Genomic DNA, 17057 nt, shown 5'->3' with positions numbered 1-17057 from the left:
ATAGACTCAGACTCACAAGCAGGAACTTAATGATATCTGATTTATTAAAGAATAGTATGCAAATACAGAGAAAGCTGAGAATGAGCAAAAGCGCGCCAAATACAAACTAAAAACCCTCGGATCAAACGCAATCCCTCCCCTCGCCCCGCCGTTGCAAACTCCCCACCCCAGGTGCCGGTAACAGTTTCTGCTGATGTCCTGGGAAGGAAACCTTGAACACACGAAATAACCCAAACACATTCCAATCCAGCTGCATACAGATAACAAGCCCAGGAGACAGAATCCTCCTCCCTTCCCAAACAAAACACGCATCAGCAAAATGACATGCGAAACGTTACGATGCACCGTTAACATTGGAACGAGGGACATGACACCCCCTTAATAGAAGATATACTGGCTTATCTATTGAAATGTATTCAACCATGTATATTAATGTAATTCACCCTCCCAATGGTTGTGCTCTATCTTAGCAACAACATTCTTGATTTAAAATAAGAAAGAATCCAATTATAAAATATTCCCTTGTGCAGAGTCTGATATGAATGACTAATATGAAATAAATGACTAATAGTAAGGTTTTCCATCTTTTTTACCCTGATTGAATACCCCTGGATTTTGGAAAGCAGATTATAGTTAAAGGTAAAGGTAAAGGTTTCCCTTGACGTAAAGTCCAGTCGTGTCCGACTCTAGGGGGCGGTGCTCATCTCCGTTTCTAAGCCTTAGAGCCGGCGTTGTCCGGAGACACTTCCGGGTCATGTGGCCAGCATGACGACACGGAACGCCGTTACCTTCCCGCCGAAGCGGTACCTATTGATCTACTCACATTTGCATGTTTTCGAACTGCTAGGTGAGCAGGAGCTGGGACTAGCAACGGGAGCTCACCCCGCCGCGCGGTTTTGAACCGCCAACCTTCCGATTGGCAGCTCAGCGGTTTAACCCGCAGCGCCACCGCGTCCCGTTAGATTATAGTTACTCTTACCCAATGTCAGTTTTGGAGAACAGATTCCCACTTATAAAAATAGTGTCAATGAAGTCATAGCCAATCACTAAGCACCAATATATTCAGAAGTTTCCTGTTTATCTTGGACTTTCTTCCTTTTCTGCAGTACTTCCAAAAAATTATCTTGGGCTACAACCACTTACTATATTTGTTTTGGGACCTCTTCTTGATAAATAAAATCAATATTCAGAGGTGGCACTTTGCTTAGCAGGTTTTTAGTCTTAAAATTATTTTGTTGGTAATGTAGAAAAGTTAGATGGGTGCCAAGACCGGTCTGTTGGTGCCTGTACGTGTCATGGTGGATTATAGTTCAAATTTTCCAGTAATTTGTCTTAAGTCAGTCACATTAAGATTCCTTCAGGGAGAAAAGCTAGACATTAACTTGAGTTTCATTGCAAAAAGGCAAGCATTTGACTACCAATAAATGTTCCATAGATAAAATGACTAAGGATCTTTCATTTACTTCAATTAGGAATCTGGACAAAGTTGCATTTTGCAAAGATATATGAATAGGTAAGATGTGGTAGTTAATACAATTTTTAAACATCACAGAGCCAGCGAAGAGATAATAGACAAAACTTTCCAGATTGATAGCGGAATGGGCCCCTATTAACTATTGAGAGATAAATTATAGTATGGAAAGTAATGTGTATTTGTGGTTATTACATTATAATTAACAGGTTACTAATAAATCTTTTGATTTCTATATAGTTTTAAAAAGATTTCACAGAAAAAAAGATTGATATGCAGCTTATTTAATTTTAATTTTAGCATGCACTTTTGTTATCGTTGGTGACGATGATGAGGATGAGGATGATATGGAAAGCATTAAGATGTAAGGGAGATGATGGGGAAATGGGATTGTCCAGCTGAGCTCTAGGGTGCAATGGCATTCATAACAGTGGCCCACAGCTTTAGAGCTATTATGTGTTTCCTTCCCATGTGATTTAGATGTGAAGCTGCCCCAAAAGCACAAGCTAGCCATACTTATACTCTGCTGGTGAAAACCAAACTCACACTCCCCATCTGCCTCCCATTTTTAATTGGCCTCACTCTAAAGAGGCTGTATACATATATAGCATAAGATCCCTTTCAGGAGATGGGAATCCTGATTAATTAGGATTTCCCTTCATATAAAAAAAGCCAGTTGAGAGCCAGTTTGGTGTAATGGTTAAGGCAGTGTTTCTCAGCCTTAGCAACTTTAAGATGCGTGGAATGCAACTCTCAGAATTCTGGGAGTTGAAGTCCACCCATCTTAAAGTTGCCAAGGCTGAGAAACACTGCTCTACAGGCTTTGACCAATGGCACATTCATATGGGACATCCAGCTGTCGTGACTTTCTGGATCTTTGGCTTGCAGGGAAGCAACAGACAGGAACTTGGCTTCTTAAAGTTGGCAAGGTCGAGAAACACTGGGTTAAGGCACCAGGCTAGAAACCAGGAGACTGAGTTTTAGTTCCGCCTTAGGTACAAAGCCAGCTGGGTGACCTTGGGCCAGTCCCTCCCTCTCAGCCCTAGGAAGGAGGCAATGGCAAGCCACTTATGAAAAACCTTGCCAAGAAAACTGCAGGGACTTGTCCAGGCAGTCTCCAAGAATCAGACACGATTGAACGAATAAAGAAAGAATATATGAGCTATTCTTTAAGATGCCCAAAGCCCAGTGACTATTCCTCTAAAATTACATGAATGTAGTTGCACCCTTAGCTAAATACAGCTAGCCTATCCCCCTCAGACTATGCCACTAAAGACACACAGTCTAAGGTGGAGCTGGCGTGGCATGTGCTGGGGTGCTAAGAGGGGGACTGACAGACACCCACCACCATTGCAAACTGGGTTCACTCAGGGGTTCCTGTTGAACTCAAGCTGGCCAATTACCCCCCTGTCCTTCATAGGATTTTAGCCCTTTCCATAGGACAGCTAAATCGCGCTCATATCTTGATTCAACTTGTATTCTTTCTTTCACATTCCACTTTCCATCTTCTTGGTTTGACTCTTCACTTCTTTCCCTCCCCAATTCACGAGTCCGTGTGTTCTGAGGATTTCTCTGCCAATGGAAAAAAAGCAAGGGAAAAGTAAAAGAAACTAACTTAAAAGCCAGAGGGCCAAATAATACTTCATACAACAGATTAGATTGGTTCAATGACCAAATTGTGTTTTTAATTAAAATACATCCATAGAAACTTGCTAGCAGGATTGGTTAACCTTTATATTATTGCCAGCTGCTACTTGCCTCATAGCAAAAGTATTCTGGTCTCTAATGTGGGGCAAAAAGGGGCAGGGGGCAAATATCAATATGGTAAGTAGCATTTACAGAAGGGATAAATTCAGAGAGATATTACTGAATAAACTGGGAGGTCCTGCCGAGATATTAGAGTGAATAAAAGTGTCACAGCAGGTGTTAAGTGTACCACATGGTCATTAAGCAAATCATGGGGTTCCCCATTGATTTTGCTTGCCAGAAGCCGGCTGGGAAGGTCAAAAATGGCAATCACGTGACTAAGGGACACTGCGACGGTCATAAATGAAAACTGGTTGCCAAGCGCCCAAATGGTGATCACGTGACCGCAGGAACGCTACAACAGTTGTAACTGTGAGGACCGGTCATAAGTCAGTTCTTTCAGCACTGTCGTAAGTCCAAACTGTCACTAAATGAATGGTTGTTAAGTGAGGACTACCTGTACAGCACACTGGTTATTAGACCATTTCTCTGGCACATATTATACTATGCTAGCCATTTTTCTTACAATACCCTCACAATGAAGATGCTCCTCCTCTTTCTTATTGTCATGGTGCTCTAGCACCTCCATAAGACCACTAGGAGCTTCAGGTCCCCATTTCCTGTATTATTTGCCTGCACTCTTTCCCAAGCCCCCTTAAGGGGCAACTGGCCTTGATAAACTAAGCAGGATTGAACCTGGAACCCTGGACAATACTTGAGGAGAGACCACTAGGAAATATCTGGCCTGTAGGTTGGATGGAAAGTTGCAAAACCCTTCTGGAAGAAGGCAATTACTACTGAAGACTGAGTTGAGCTCAGCTGGAGTGAGATGATTTACTTACTCTTCCCCAAAGACCTCTACTCACCTGACTGTGTGGCATTCACAGGAAGCGTAGCCAGGAAATCACAGAGTGGGGCAGGGGATAGCTGTTTGAGCTGGGGTGCTCCTGTGCTGATGTGAAAGAAGTTCTGCTCTGTGGCATTGTACAGTGGCCATCGCACCTCATCTGACCTCGACCTCGTTGGATTCCTACAAGGGCAGTTAAGAAATTATACAAACAATCCCTTGCCTATTAGAATTACAGGTACTGGAGTCCATATCAAATGACTATTTTCAATTCTCAAGGGCCTGCCTTCCTTCCTTCCTTCCTTCCTTCCTTCCTTCCTTCCTTCCTTCCTTCCTTCCTTCCTTCCTTCCTTCCTTCCTTCCTTCCTTCTACAAGATGGTATCCACACAGTTGGTACTTCTATTGCCAAGAACCATCAGGCATGAGTGTCATACTACACAGCTGCCTTGTTCACCACAGCCTTTACTCCCATTTTTCCTGATCACTCCTCCAAACATTACCATAATGGATCACTACCTTTCCCCCATTACAGGCTATTAGGAAACAGCCATGCCAAGATTTGGGGGCAATTCTAGTCAGAGATGGTCAGGAAGTACCGTCACGCGCATTTCCTGATCGAGCAGTGGGCACTGCCTCCCACTGCCAGACTCCCATGTTCTTACGGTTGACTGCTGCTGCTATTGGAACCGCAGCGATATGTTGCTACCATTTTGACTTTTCACAATACAACTGACACAATAGTAATGGGAAATGGGAAATATAAATAGTTGCAAGACTCAGATGCTGGGTGCTGCCTGGAATGCTACAGTGGGAAAAATATTACAGGTAGTCCTCGACTTACAATCAGAGTTGGGACCGGAATTTCCATTATTAAGTCGCAGTCATAAGTCGAGTCACCATGTGACCAGACCTGATTTTACGACCATTTTTACAGCAGCTATTAAGCAAATCACCATGGTCGTTAAGCAAATCCAACTTCCCTAATGGGCATTTTTTGCCAGAAAATGGCAAAAGCATTGCAAAACACGATCACCTGACCTCAGGATACTGCACCCAGTCATAAATGCGAGCCATTTGCCAAGCACCCAAAATGCGATCATGTGACTGTGGGAGGTGGTGCAACATTTTGCGACACTCAGAATTGCTTTACAGGCTGTGAAAGCACCCACTCTGAGGCTGTCGTAACTTAGGACTGTCGTTAAATGGTCATGAGGACTACCTGTAATGGCACTCCATGGAAAATATCAGCAATAGCCAGCTTCTGAGAAAACCTTTCCCTAACTCTGACCCTGTAAAACTATCTTTAGATAGATGGCTATGTTACTAAATGGTGCTCTTGGACCCAGACTTTGAATTATTTGATGCAATTGTATAGTTTGGTCTAGTGGTTAAGGCAACGGGCTAGAAACCAGGAGTCTGTGAGTTCTAGTCCCCACAAAAGCTAGCTGGGTGACCTTGGGCCAGTCCCTCTCTCTCAGCCCAACCCACCTCACAGGGTTGCTGTTGTGGGGAAAATAGAAGGAGGAAGGAGTATTAGGAATGTTTGCTGCCTTGAGGTATTTATAAAAATAATAAAGGTGGGATCCATGTCCCTCCTGGCTGGTGAAGGCAGCTTGGGAGGTGACGTGTGGTTGCGTCCAGTCGATGGTAAATAGATCCTTGCAGGAGGGGGTGTTTCCAGCGGCCTTTAAGGACCCCCAAGTTTTGTATTGCTTATGTATGGTGCACCCCCTCCTCAAGAAACCATCACTGGACCCTACTATATTGGATAATTTTCATCCAGTCTCCCACCTCCCCTTCATGGGGAAGGTGGTTGAGAGGGTGGTGGCATTGCAGCTCCGGAGGATCCTGGAGGAAGCGGATTATCTAGACCCCTTTCAGGCAGGTTTCAGGCCCGGATATGGAATGGAAACGGCATTGGTCACACTTATGGATGATCTCTGGCGGGAGCGGGATGGTGGCAGTGCACCCATCCTAGCTCTCTTTGACCTCTCAGCAGCCTTCGATGCCATCAACCATGGTATCCTGTTGGGTCGGCTCAGAGAGTTGGGGGTGGGTGGTGTGGTTTTGCGCTGGTTCACCTCCTTTCTCCAGGGCTGGTCCCAGTCGGTGTTAGTAGGGGAGGAGAGGTCAGGCCCATGGCCCCTCCTCTGTGGGGTGCCGCAGGGTTCAGTACTCTCTCCCCTCCTATTTAACATCTACATGAAACCGCTGGGTGAGATCATCGTCCCCATGGGATGAGGTATCATCAATATGCTGACGATACTCAGTTATACATCTCCATCCCAGGGGAAGTAAGTGATGCTCTGGCTGCCCTTTCCAGGTGCCTGGGGGCTGTGGGGGTCTGGATGGGGAACAACAGGCTTCAGCTGAACCCTGGTAAGACGGAGTGGCTGTGGGTTAACGGCCCCTCAGCTCCTAGGAATTTGCCATCTTTAGTTCTGGATGGGGTTGCATTGCCCCAGACAGACTCAGTGTGTAACTTGGGGGTCCTCTTGGACTCACGATTTCTGCTCGAAGAGCAGGTGGCAGTCATGGCCAGAAGGGCCTTTGCACAGCTGCGTGTTGTGCTCCAGTTACACCCCTTCCTGGAGCGAGAGGCCCTTCGAATGGTCACTCACACCCTGGTCATCTCCCATATAGACTACTGCAATGCACTCTACATGGGGCTACCGTTGAAGAGTATCCGGAAGCTTCGGTTGGTCCAAAATGCGGCTGCATGAACAGTGATGAGTGCTCCAAGATCAGCACACGTAACACCTTTAACTGCGCGAGTTGCATTGGTTGCCAGTTTGCTTCCGGGTCCAATTCAAGGTATTGATTATCACCTTTAAAGCCCTACATGGCATGGGGCCAGGTTACCTGAGGGACCATCTCACCCCCATTACATCAGCCCATCCCACCCGATCATGCAGAGAGGGCATGCTGCGGACCCCGTCTGCAAGAGAACTCCATCTGGCGGGGTCCAGGAGGCGGGCCTTCTCTGCAGCAGCACCCGCCCTTTGGAACATCCTTCCCCCGGAAGTGAGGTTAGCCCCCTCCCTCCTGGACTTCAGAAAACAGCTGAAGACCTGGTTTTGCCGCCTTGCCTGGAATAGGGAGGGGAAGAGCCATTCTTGGGACTGGCTGATTCCCTAGATCTGCAGGGACGGGTTTTATTCCCTTATGGTTTGAATTAGATCCACCGTGACTTGGCCTTTATGGCATTTTATGCTGACTGATTATTGGTAGTATTTATGATTTTATTGAAATTTTAAATTGTTTTTATTGCGAACCGCCCAGGGTCCCTCATGTGGGGGAGATGGGCAGTGATAAAAACTTGATAAATAAATACATTAAATAGTTCGGACTATCTGGAAAATGGGGAAGTGGTGGGAAGTGAACCCCCATACCATTAAGGTTAATCAGATTCATGACTGCCCAAAATCAAGAGTATCGTTCATGAAACGGACGAGCAAAGACTGTGTTTTATGGGATGGAACAGGCAATTCCTTACCCACTTCTGGCAAACTCTGCCCAGAATCTCATCATCTGGCGGCTCAGTGCTTCCTCAGCCTCTGTGATCGATCGGTTTGTTTGTAAAGCTGACACCATGGTCCCAAACACATAAGGTATCTCTGCTCCATGGGGTGTCCCTACCCATTCAGGCCATACAGAGCCAGAAGGGTGGTGACTGAAGGAATATACATATACTGGCTTCCCAGCTTTTCTGATCTTTGCAGCAAATTCAGCCAAGGGACACACAAAGAAATAATCTCGAAAATACTGAGAAAATGCCAAACGGTATTGGTATGGCCCGTGACTAACTTCACTGAATTTCAGGGCTACGGACTCTGCAACATCGTTTTTGGTTCCCCTTTGCATAGTTCCCATCACGCCATAGAGAAACTGCTGCCACGTTAATATCCCACCATTTGTTTTTGTACTCGAATACATAAGCAGTACAAAACTAGACCCTTCATCAGCTGTGATACCAGTAAGAATTGGTTTTCCCTGAAGAATTGCGGTCTCCAGCAGCTTTGGGACTTCATCTGGGAGGAAATCACCATCTGTGGTTAATGAGTTGATGGTGGTCAGAAGAGAAAAGTTCTTGTGCCCAATGTCTATCTTCTCTAGGCAGCTCACCACAGCACTGTGATCATCTTCAGCACATCCCACTTCCTTGCTGACCATTATTGCATCTCTCTGGGCCTCTTGGGGGGTCTTCCAGGGCCAAATGGCATTGGGAACGCCACTCTGAAGCACAGCATGGGCAAAATGGGGCTGGCTCAGAGGGGAGAGGAGATGGCAACCCACTAAAGCTGCTCCTGCACTTTGCCCGACAAGAGTCAGCCGGGCTGGATCACCACCAAAGACATCTATGTTCTCCTTCAGCCACTTCAGGGCCAAATGTTGGTCCCACAAGCCCATGTTTCCTGGGGCATATGGCGGCAAATATAAGAACCCCAGAGCCCCCAAGCGATAATTCATGGAAGCCACTATGATATTCTCAGTAGCAGAGAAGATCGCTCCATCGTAGATATCTAGAGAGGCTGTGCCAGTGATAAAGCCCATACCTTGGAACCATACAAGGACAGCCACCGGTGCTGAGGGTCGTGGGTGGGGCACCCAGATGTTAAGAAAGAGACAGTCCTCTGAAAGAGGTGTATTGGCAACCCAGATGTCTTTATCAGGAAGGCCCGAAACATAGGTCTGGGGACAAGAATTGCCAAAGCTGGTGGCCTCCAATACCTCACTCCATGGCTGATGCGGAACGGGCTTTTGGAAACGGAGTTTCTTCACTGGGGGTTCGGCATAGGGGATGCCCAGATAGGCAGCCACAGGACCGGATCCAGTCAATATTTCTTTGCCTTTAATAGGGCCGCTGCTGGTGACTACCAGAGTGTCGTTTTTGGAAGTACATTTGCAAATCAGTGAGAGGAAGAAGAAAAGGCCCAAACGTGAACAGAAGAAATGAAGCATAGTGGCTATAGCTGAAAGAGTCAGAAATACAAAATGATTGGATGGATATAACTATGGTATAATGCAACATAGTTTGAATATATGAATATATGAATTCATTTAAATATATATATATACGTGTGTGTGTGTGTGTATATACATACACATACACATACATATTGGAAAGCTTAAATTGGTCTTGATGCAATTCAGCTCAACCCAAGCAAGACTGAGTGGTTCTGGGTTTTTGGACCTCCTGGTTCTGGGGGCCTTCCGTCTTTGGTTCTGGATGGAGTGGCACTGCCCCAGAAAGACCTGATGCACAATCTGGGGATCACCCTGTACTCACAGCTCCTGCTCAAAGAGCACACGGCAGTAGTGGCTAGGAGGGCCTTTGCACACCTTAGGGCTGTGCGTCAGTTGACCCCATACCTGGACTGGGGGGCTCTGCTCACAGGCACTCATGCCCTTGTGATCTCCAGATTGGACTATTGCAATGCACTTTACGTGGGGCTGCCCTTGAAGAGTATTTGGAAGCTTTGACTGGTGTAAAATATGGTGGCGCAAGCAGTTACTGGTGACAGTTACTCAGCATATGTGACACCACTGCTCTGAGAACTGCATTGGTTTCTGGTGTGCTTCTGGTGCAATTCAAGGTGCTGGTTGTCATCTTGAAAGCCCTTCATAGCTTGGGACCAGGTTGCTTACAGGACCATCTCCCTCCAATTGTTTCTACCAGTCCTATTTGATCTGACAGGAAGGGCATGCCCCGGGCTAGGGAGTGTCAGCTGGCAGGGCCTAGAAGGAGTCCCTTCTCTGCCATGGTACCCGCCCTTTGGAACATCATTCCCCCTGAGATCAGATTGGCCTTGTCCCTGTTGGCCTTTCATCAGGCCTTGAGAACTTGGCTTTGTGCTTGAGCCTGTGGCCCTGGGCGTGGGTTAGAGCCTGTCTCCTGATTGTATGGATGCTAGGTTAGAGATCATGCCCAGATGCTATGTGTTTTTATTTTTGTTTTCTATTGTGTATTTTGTGTTTTTGTTTGGTTTATTATAAGCCACCTAGAGTCACATAAAAGTGAGAAGGATGGCTATATAACTCGAGCAAATAAATAAATAAATAAATAAATAAATAAATAAATAAATAACTAAATAAAATTCTGAGATATCCTGAACTTACAGTCAGAGGGAGGGAGTGGGGAGTCTGTGGCTCCTTTGTATGAAAGTTCAAGAAACTCAAATATCAGGAAGAGTTAAAGAAATAGGGAGTTGGGAAAAGAAGAAGACAAAAGGTTCTTTGACAACGTTACTGTAAAGATTAGCTTGTCAGAGGCATCCGAATGTCAACTTTCCAGTTGACATTTTCAGCCTGCCAACATCCAATCAAGTTATTCACCCTCAGTAGCAAATAAACCTTCAGCAAAGGATCGTTACCTTGTCGTGGTGCTGGAGCTTGAGCACCTCAATGATGCCATGAGCTAAACCGTGAAGGGCCACCCAAGACAGGAAGGTCATGACAGAGAGGTCAGACTAAATGCGATCCCTGGGGAAGGTAATGGCAACCCACCCCAGTATTCTTGCCGTGAAAACTAAATGGATCAGTACAACCATCAGTACAAGATATGTCAGTATACCATCGGAAGATGAGACCCCCAAGTCGGAAGATGGTCAAAATGCTACTGGGGAGGAACAGAGGATGAGTTCAACTAGCCCCAGACGTGATGACGCAGCTAGCTCAAAGCCGAAAGGACGGCTAGCGGCCAACGGTGCTGGTGGTGAACAGCGAATACGATGTTCTAAGGATCAACACACCATTGGAACCTGGAATGTACGATCTATGAGCCAGGGCAAATTGGATGTGGTTATTGGTGAGATGTCAAGATTAAAGATAGACATTCTGGGCGTCAGTGAACTGAAATGGACTGGAATGGGCCACTTCACGTCAAATGACCACCAGATCTACTACTGTGGACAAGAGGACCACAGAAGAAATGGAGTAGCCTTCATAATTAATAGTAAAATGGCTAAAGCAGTGCTTGGATACAACCCAAAAAATGACAGAATGATCTCAATTCGAATTCAGGGCAAGCCATCTAACATCACAGTGATCCAAATATACGCCCCAACCACAAATGCTGAAGAAGCTGAAGTAGAGCAGTTCTATGAGGATCTGCAGCACCTACTGGACAACACGCCTAAAAGAGATGTTATTTTCATAACGGGAGACTGGAATGCTAAGGTGGGCAGTCAAATGACACCTGGAATTACAGGTAAGCATGGCCTGGGAGAACAAAACGAAGCAGGACATAGGCTGATAGAATTTTGCCAAGACAATTCACTCTGTATAACGAACACTCTCTTCCAACAACCTAAGAGACCGCTTTATACATGGACTTCACCAGATGGACAACACCGAAATCAGATTGACTACATCCTTTGCAGCCAAAGCTGGCGGACATCTGTACAGTCAGTAAAAACAAGGCCTGGAGCTGACTGTAGTTCAGATCACGAACTTCTTCTTGCACAATTTAGGATCAGACTAAAGAGATTAGGGAAGACCCACAGATCAGCTAGATATGAGCTCACTAATATTCCTAAGGAATATGCAGTGGAGGTGAAGAATAGATTTAAGGGACTGGACTTGGTAGATAGGGTCCCGGAAGAACTCTGGACAGAAGTTGGCAGCGTTGTTCAGGAGGCGGCAACAAAATACATCCCAAAGAAAGAGAAAACCAAGAAGGCAAAATGGCTGTCTGCTGAGACACTAGAAGTAGCCCAAGAAAGAAGGAAAGCAAAAGGCAACAGTGATAGCGGGAGATATGCCCAATTAAATGCAAAATTCCAGAGGTTAGCCAGAAGAGATAAGGAATTATTTTTAAACAAGCAATGCGCGGAAGTGGAAGAAGGCAATAGAATAGGAAGGACAAGAGACCTCTTCCAGAAAATTAGAAACATTGGAGGTAAATTCCAGGCAAAAATGGGCATGATCAAAAACAAAGATGGCAAGGACCTAACAGAAGAAGAAGAGATCACGAAAACATGGCAAGAATATACAGAAGACCTGTATAGGAAATATAACAATATCGGGGATAGCTTTGACGGTGTGGTCAGTGAGCTAGAGCCAGACATCCTGAAGAGTGAGGTTGAGTGGGCCTTAAGAAGCATTGCTAATAACAAGGCAGCAGGAGACGACGGCATCCCAGCTGAACTGTTCAAAATCTTGAAAGATGATGCTGTCAAGGTAATGCATGCTATATGCCAGCAAATTTGGAAAACACAAAAATGGCCATCAGATTGGAAAAAATCAACTTATATCCCCATACCAAAAAAGGGAAACACTAAAGAATGTTCAAACTATCGAACAGTGGCACTCATTTCACATGCCAGTGAGGTAATGCTCAAGATCCTGCAAGGTAGACTTCAGCAGTTCATGGAGCGAGAATTGCCAGATGTACAAGCTGGGTTTAGGAAAGGCAGAGGAACTAGAGACCAAATTGCCAATATCCGCTGGATAATGGAAAAAGCCAGGGAGTTTCAGAAAAACATCTATTTCTGTTTTATTGACTATTCTAAAGCCTTTGACTGTGTGGACCATAACAAATTGTGGCAAGTTCTTAGTGGTATGGGGATACCAAGTCATCTTGTATGCCTCCTGAAGAATCTGTATAACGACCAAGTAGCAACAGTAAGAACAGACCACGGAACAACGGACTGGTTTAAGATTGGGAAAGGAGTACGGCAGGGCTGTATACTCTCCCCCTACCTATTCAACTTGTATGCAGAACACATCATGCGACAAGCTGGGCTTGAGGAATCCAAGGCTGGAGTTAAAATCTCTGGAAGAAACATTAACAATCTCAGATATGCAGATGATACCACTTTGATGGCTGAAAGCGAAGAGGAACTGAGGAGCCTTATGATGAAGGTGAAAGAAGAAAGTGCAAAAGCTGGTTTGCAGCTAAACCTCAAAAAAACCAAGATTATGGCAACCAGCTTGATTGATAACTGGCAAATAGAGGGAGAAAATGTAGAAGCAGTGAAAGACTTTGTATTCCTAGGTGCAAAGATTACTGCAGATGCTGACTGCAGTCAGGAAATCAGAAGACGCTTAATCCTGGGAGAAGAGCAATGACAAATCTCGATAAAATAGTTAAGAGCAGAGACATCACACTGACAACAAAGGCCCGCATAGTTAAAGCAATGGTGTTCCCTGTAGTAACATATGGCTGCGAGAGCTGGACCATAAGGAAGGCTGAGCGAAAGAAGATCGATGCTTTGGAACTGTGGTGTTGGAGGAAAATTCTGAGAGTGCCTTGGACTGCACGAAGATCCAACCAGTCCATCCTCCAGGAAATCAAGCCAGACTGCTCACTTGAGGGAATGATATTCAAGGCAAAACTGAACTACTTTGGCCACATAATGAGAAGACAGGACACCCTGGAGAAGATGCTGATGCTAGGGAGAGTGGAGGGCAAAAGGAAGAGGGGCCGACCAAGGGCAAGATGGATGTATGATATTCTAGAGGTGACGGACTCATCCCTGGGGGAGCTGGGGGTGTTGACAACCGACAGGAAGCTCTGGCGTGGGCTGGTCCATGAAGTCACGAAGAGTCGGAAGCGACTAAACGAATAAACAACAAGCAAATAAACTCTGGCAAACAAAGTGTGGTTGCTTAAAAATGTGGGTTCTCCCTCTTACTAATTCTTCAGTCTGCCTTCTCTAAATCTGTCCTATTCTCATAGCATTCTAAGACCCATACTTTACTTCTGTCAAGGGTAAATATCTGTCCCACTAAAAGGAGATTCCATCTGTGACTAAGGATCCCCAAACTGTTTTTAACACTTTGTGTCTTATTATCTTTTTGCTTGCCCTATATAAGTCTCTTCTACTGGTTCTGGACTGGATGAAAATTTCTTTCACAGAACTTGCTAGAGGTTTGGTTTTCCTTCTCGTTATCCCTCCTAATCCATCCCGTTGTGTAAACATAATGCAAGCGTTCTGGAATATCCAGATATTTCAATGATGCCAGGGAAACTGTGTATACATGTGATATTCTGCTGGCTCTTCCTGCATTACTGTTGCCCATTAATTTGCCCCCATGAGCTCAAACAGATTATGAAGGGCAGTCTTTCAGTTCTTCACCACCCATTTGTTAAACCAGCAAACGTTCCAGGTAAGTGCTCTTTTTACTAGGTAGAAGAAATTTTTCAGAAGAAGGGGTAAGAAAACAAGGGCTAAGACTAAGCACTTCTGCTCTCTCTTTCCCTACCACCTCTCTTCAATGCTGGTAAAACACCAGGATTGAGAAAATAGTCCCGATAGCAGAGAATATCTGTAGCTCAGGGTTGAACCGTGGAGTCCTTGTTGGCTTGTAGACCCAACTAGGTAACATCACCAATGCTAGCACGGATGATGTTACCTAGTTGGGTAATGAAGCGTCTGCAAGCCAACAACCAACCTCGGAGAGCACCTGAGAAGATAATGTCCTCTACCTGAGGTAGCATGATTCATTAGGCAGAGTAACCGTTTAAGGACCATATGGTACACCCAGAACAAATAGCCAGATGGCTGTCACTGCTGCCAAATCCCCAGATCCTTGCTGTCTGAGGAGCTAACCCCATTCTGTCTAATGACAAGGTTGACCAAACACAAACCTAGAAGAATAACACCCCTGTTCTTTCCATGCCTTCATCTCCCAATGGCATTCCTATCTTGAACTCCAACCTGTCAATAATTAGAACGTACTCAGTTGTGTCGTATCATACCTGCTTTCTCATTGGCGCTTGCTGGGACTAGAGATTAGCTGGTGTTCTGTGGGCCCAAGAAAGTAAGATGTTCTTCAGTTTGCTCCTCTGTGCTCTCCCGCCAGAGTGTGTGTCAGAGAAGGAACCTGTTGTGCCCTTGTTTGCTCTTCTGCCTCCTCCTTCTGTTTGCTCTCCTCCCCTTCAAGCTTCATTCTTGTGTGTGTATCCGCAAAGAAAACTCTCCCTAACAAGCCAAGCTGCTGCTTTCCAGAGCCACTAAATCACCCAGACCAGGCTTCAGTGGAAGGCAGGCCGGTACACAGAGACCAGGACACCCCATCTCCATGAATATAGATCAGGATGTCTTCTACATCACCTTCAAAAGACAGTCCAAATAGAGTACATTATAATCACCCTGGAGGTCACTGTAAGATGTTTATGAGAGTTCCATCTAACAGCAAACTCAAAGACCTGATTCTGATTCTCTTACCACATAGCTGTCGTTCTGCACATTCTCATTATTTTTTCTGTGAAGAACAGAATCTTGTTCCGCTTTCACAATCAACCTGCCAAAATCAGATTCTGCCCTGTCCAACAGTTCAGAGATAAAAAGTCTATTTACTAACCTTGGATTCCTTCAGTAAACATTCTCTGATTATTCACCAATGTGGACTTTGGCTTCTATGGAATCCCATGGTATGCTTAATTACATTAAAAAACCCCTTGGTTACATAAAAAAGTAAATAAATTAGAAATGTGAATGGTGCGGCGGGGTTAATTTTTGTACCTCCAAGCTATGTTTTAAAATCTGAAACTTGTGGTAGTTTGGTCATAGGAACGGGGGTCAAATTGCAGAACAAATATTGCCAGACTCCACAATCAAATGATTGCTGAATCGTCTGATTGTGCTCATCTGCATGGATGAGCCAATGGGTCAAGAAGGAAGAAGGGAGGGGGGAATTGCAAGGAGTGTGAATTACTGCTGTTTGGGCTAAAAGGGGGGAGTCAAGGCTGTGCTGCCAGAGACATCTGTGGCTGGTATTGCTGACCATTAGAGCAGGGTGAGAAAGAGACAGAAAGGGGGGTGTTGGGCACTGGAATGAGTGACTTCAGGCGGGAACTTTCCTATCGCAGCTTTTCTTCTGTTTTGTGCACTTGCCTTCAATAAGCCTGCATTCTGCATATATCAATTGTGCATGAGTTGGGTCAATATTGGGACTAAGGGTGCCAGTGCTTACAAACATATAAAAGAAGACTGGATGCTTTGAGAGGAAGAGAAGGACCAAGGAAGTCTTAGTTGGATAAGTTGATGGGATTCTGAAAAAGAGAGGGCCGAGAAGTATAAAGGACAAAAAGCAGTGGTTGAAGAAGTTGGTCAGTAGGGTGGAAGCAAGAATGGTTTGCAAGGATAGAAAGGAACGAAGAGACATAGGGCAGATGTGCAATTTCTGCTTGACCACTCTCTACTATAAGGGGAAGAGCAGAAAGTGGTTCTTGAGTGCACGAACAAACAATGTCATCCTCCACCGATACACAGCCAACTGCAAATGCATCCTATGTCCTTATTTTCTATCTGTTTCCAACCAGGACTCCCTTAAGCCCTTCAGAATAGATGATCTGCAGTGCTTCCTTCCAATCTCGTGACAACCCCAGTTCTGATTGGTTACAATTCTTGGCATGCCTCCTTCCATCCAGTGGCTGATTGTTGCCCTGTGCAACCCTGGGCTTCTGGGCTGTGGTGTTCTCAGCTGGTCATAGCTGCCATTTTGTTATAATTTTGCAGTTAATACAACAACAATGGTTAAGCCAATGAACCTTCTGCACTCTGTCTTTTCCCTCACACTCTAAAACAGGGTTTTGCAACCTGGGCCACTTTACAATGTGTGGACTTCAACTCCCAGAATACCCCAGCCAGCTTGTTGAAGTCCACACATCCCACAGGGAGTTGAAGTCCACACATCTTAAAGTGGCCCAGGTTGAGAAACCCTGCTCTATAAGGTGCTTGTGCTCCATTCAACCCTTATATCTCTCAGTGTGCACACTTTGGTATCTGCATTTAAACAAGGGTGTCTGCATGGAATGATTTTAAAAAAGTCAAACGGTAGCCACATAAGTATGATCAAACTCTGCCAGTTTTTTATGTGTGTTACACCACCACGGCCACCATCTTGATTTTTTTTTAATCATACTCTGTGGATACCTCTGTGTTTTACCAATTATCAATTAATTTATCTAATTTTCTATTCTCCTCCTTAACTTCGTATGCCATTCTTTCATTTTGTTAAAAGGCAGTTTTTCAGTTGTAGAC

General features: G+C 45.1%; 1 protein-coding gene across 1 annotated transcript; it reads right to left on the bottom strand.

Annotated features, from left to right (window-relative positions):
- Positions 1–966: 966 nt before the first annotated feature.
- LOC134488965 (cholinesterase-like) lies at positions 967–14984 on the bottom strand. Its single transcript, XM_063291339.1, has 4 exons — positions 14771–14984; positions 7562–9038; positions 4084–4247; positions 967–3043 (listed from the first exon to the last, which is right to left on the bottom strand). Exons 2-4 carry the CDS (start codon positions 9025–9027, stop codon positions 3015–3017), a joined length of 1659 nt encoding a protein of 552 aa, XP_063147409.1. The 5' UTR covers positions 9028–9038; positions 14771–14984; the 3' UTR covers positions 967–3014.
- Positions 14985–17057: the final 2073 nt, after the last annotated feature.

This window comes from Candoia aspera, chromosome 2 (assembly GCF_035149785.1).
Source record: "Candoia aspera isolate rCanAsp1 chromosome 2, rCanAsp1.hap2, whole genome shotgun sequence".
NCBI classification, from domain to species: domain Eukaryota; kingdom Metazoa; phylum Chordata; class Lepidosauria; order Squamata; family Boidae; genus Candoia; species Candoia aspera.
The sequence above is the reverse complement of the archived record's forward strand: the minus strand, read 5'-3'. Positions and strand labels throughout refer to the sequence as shown.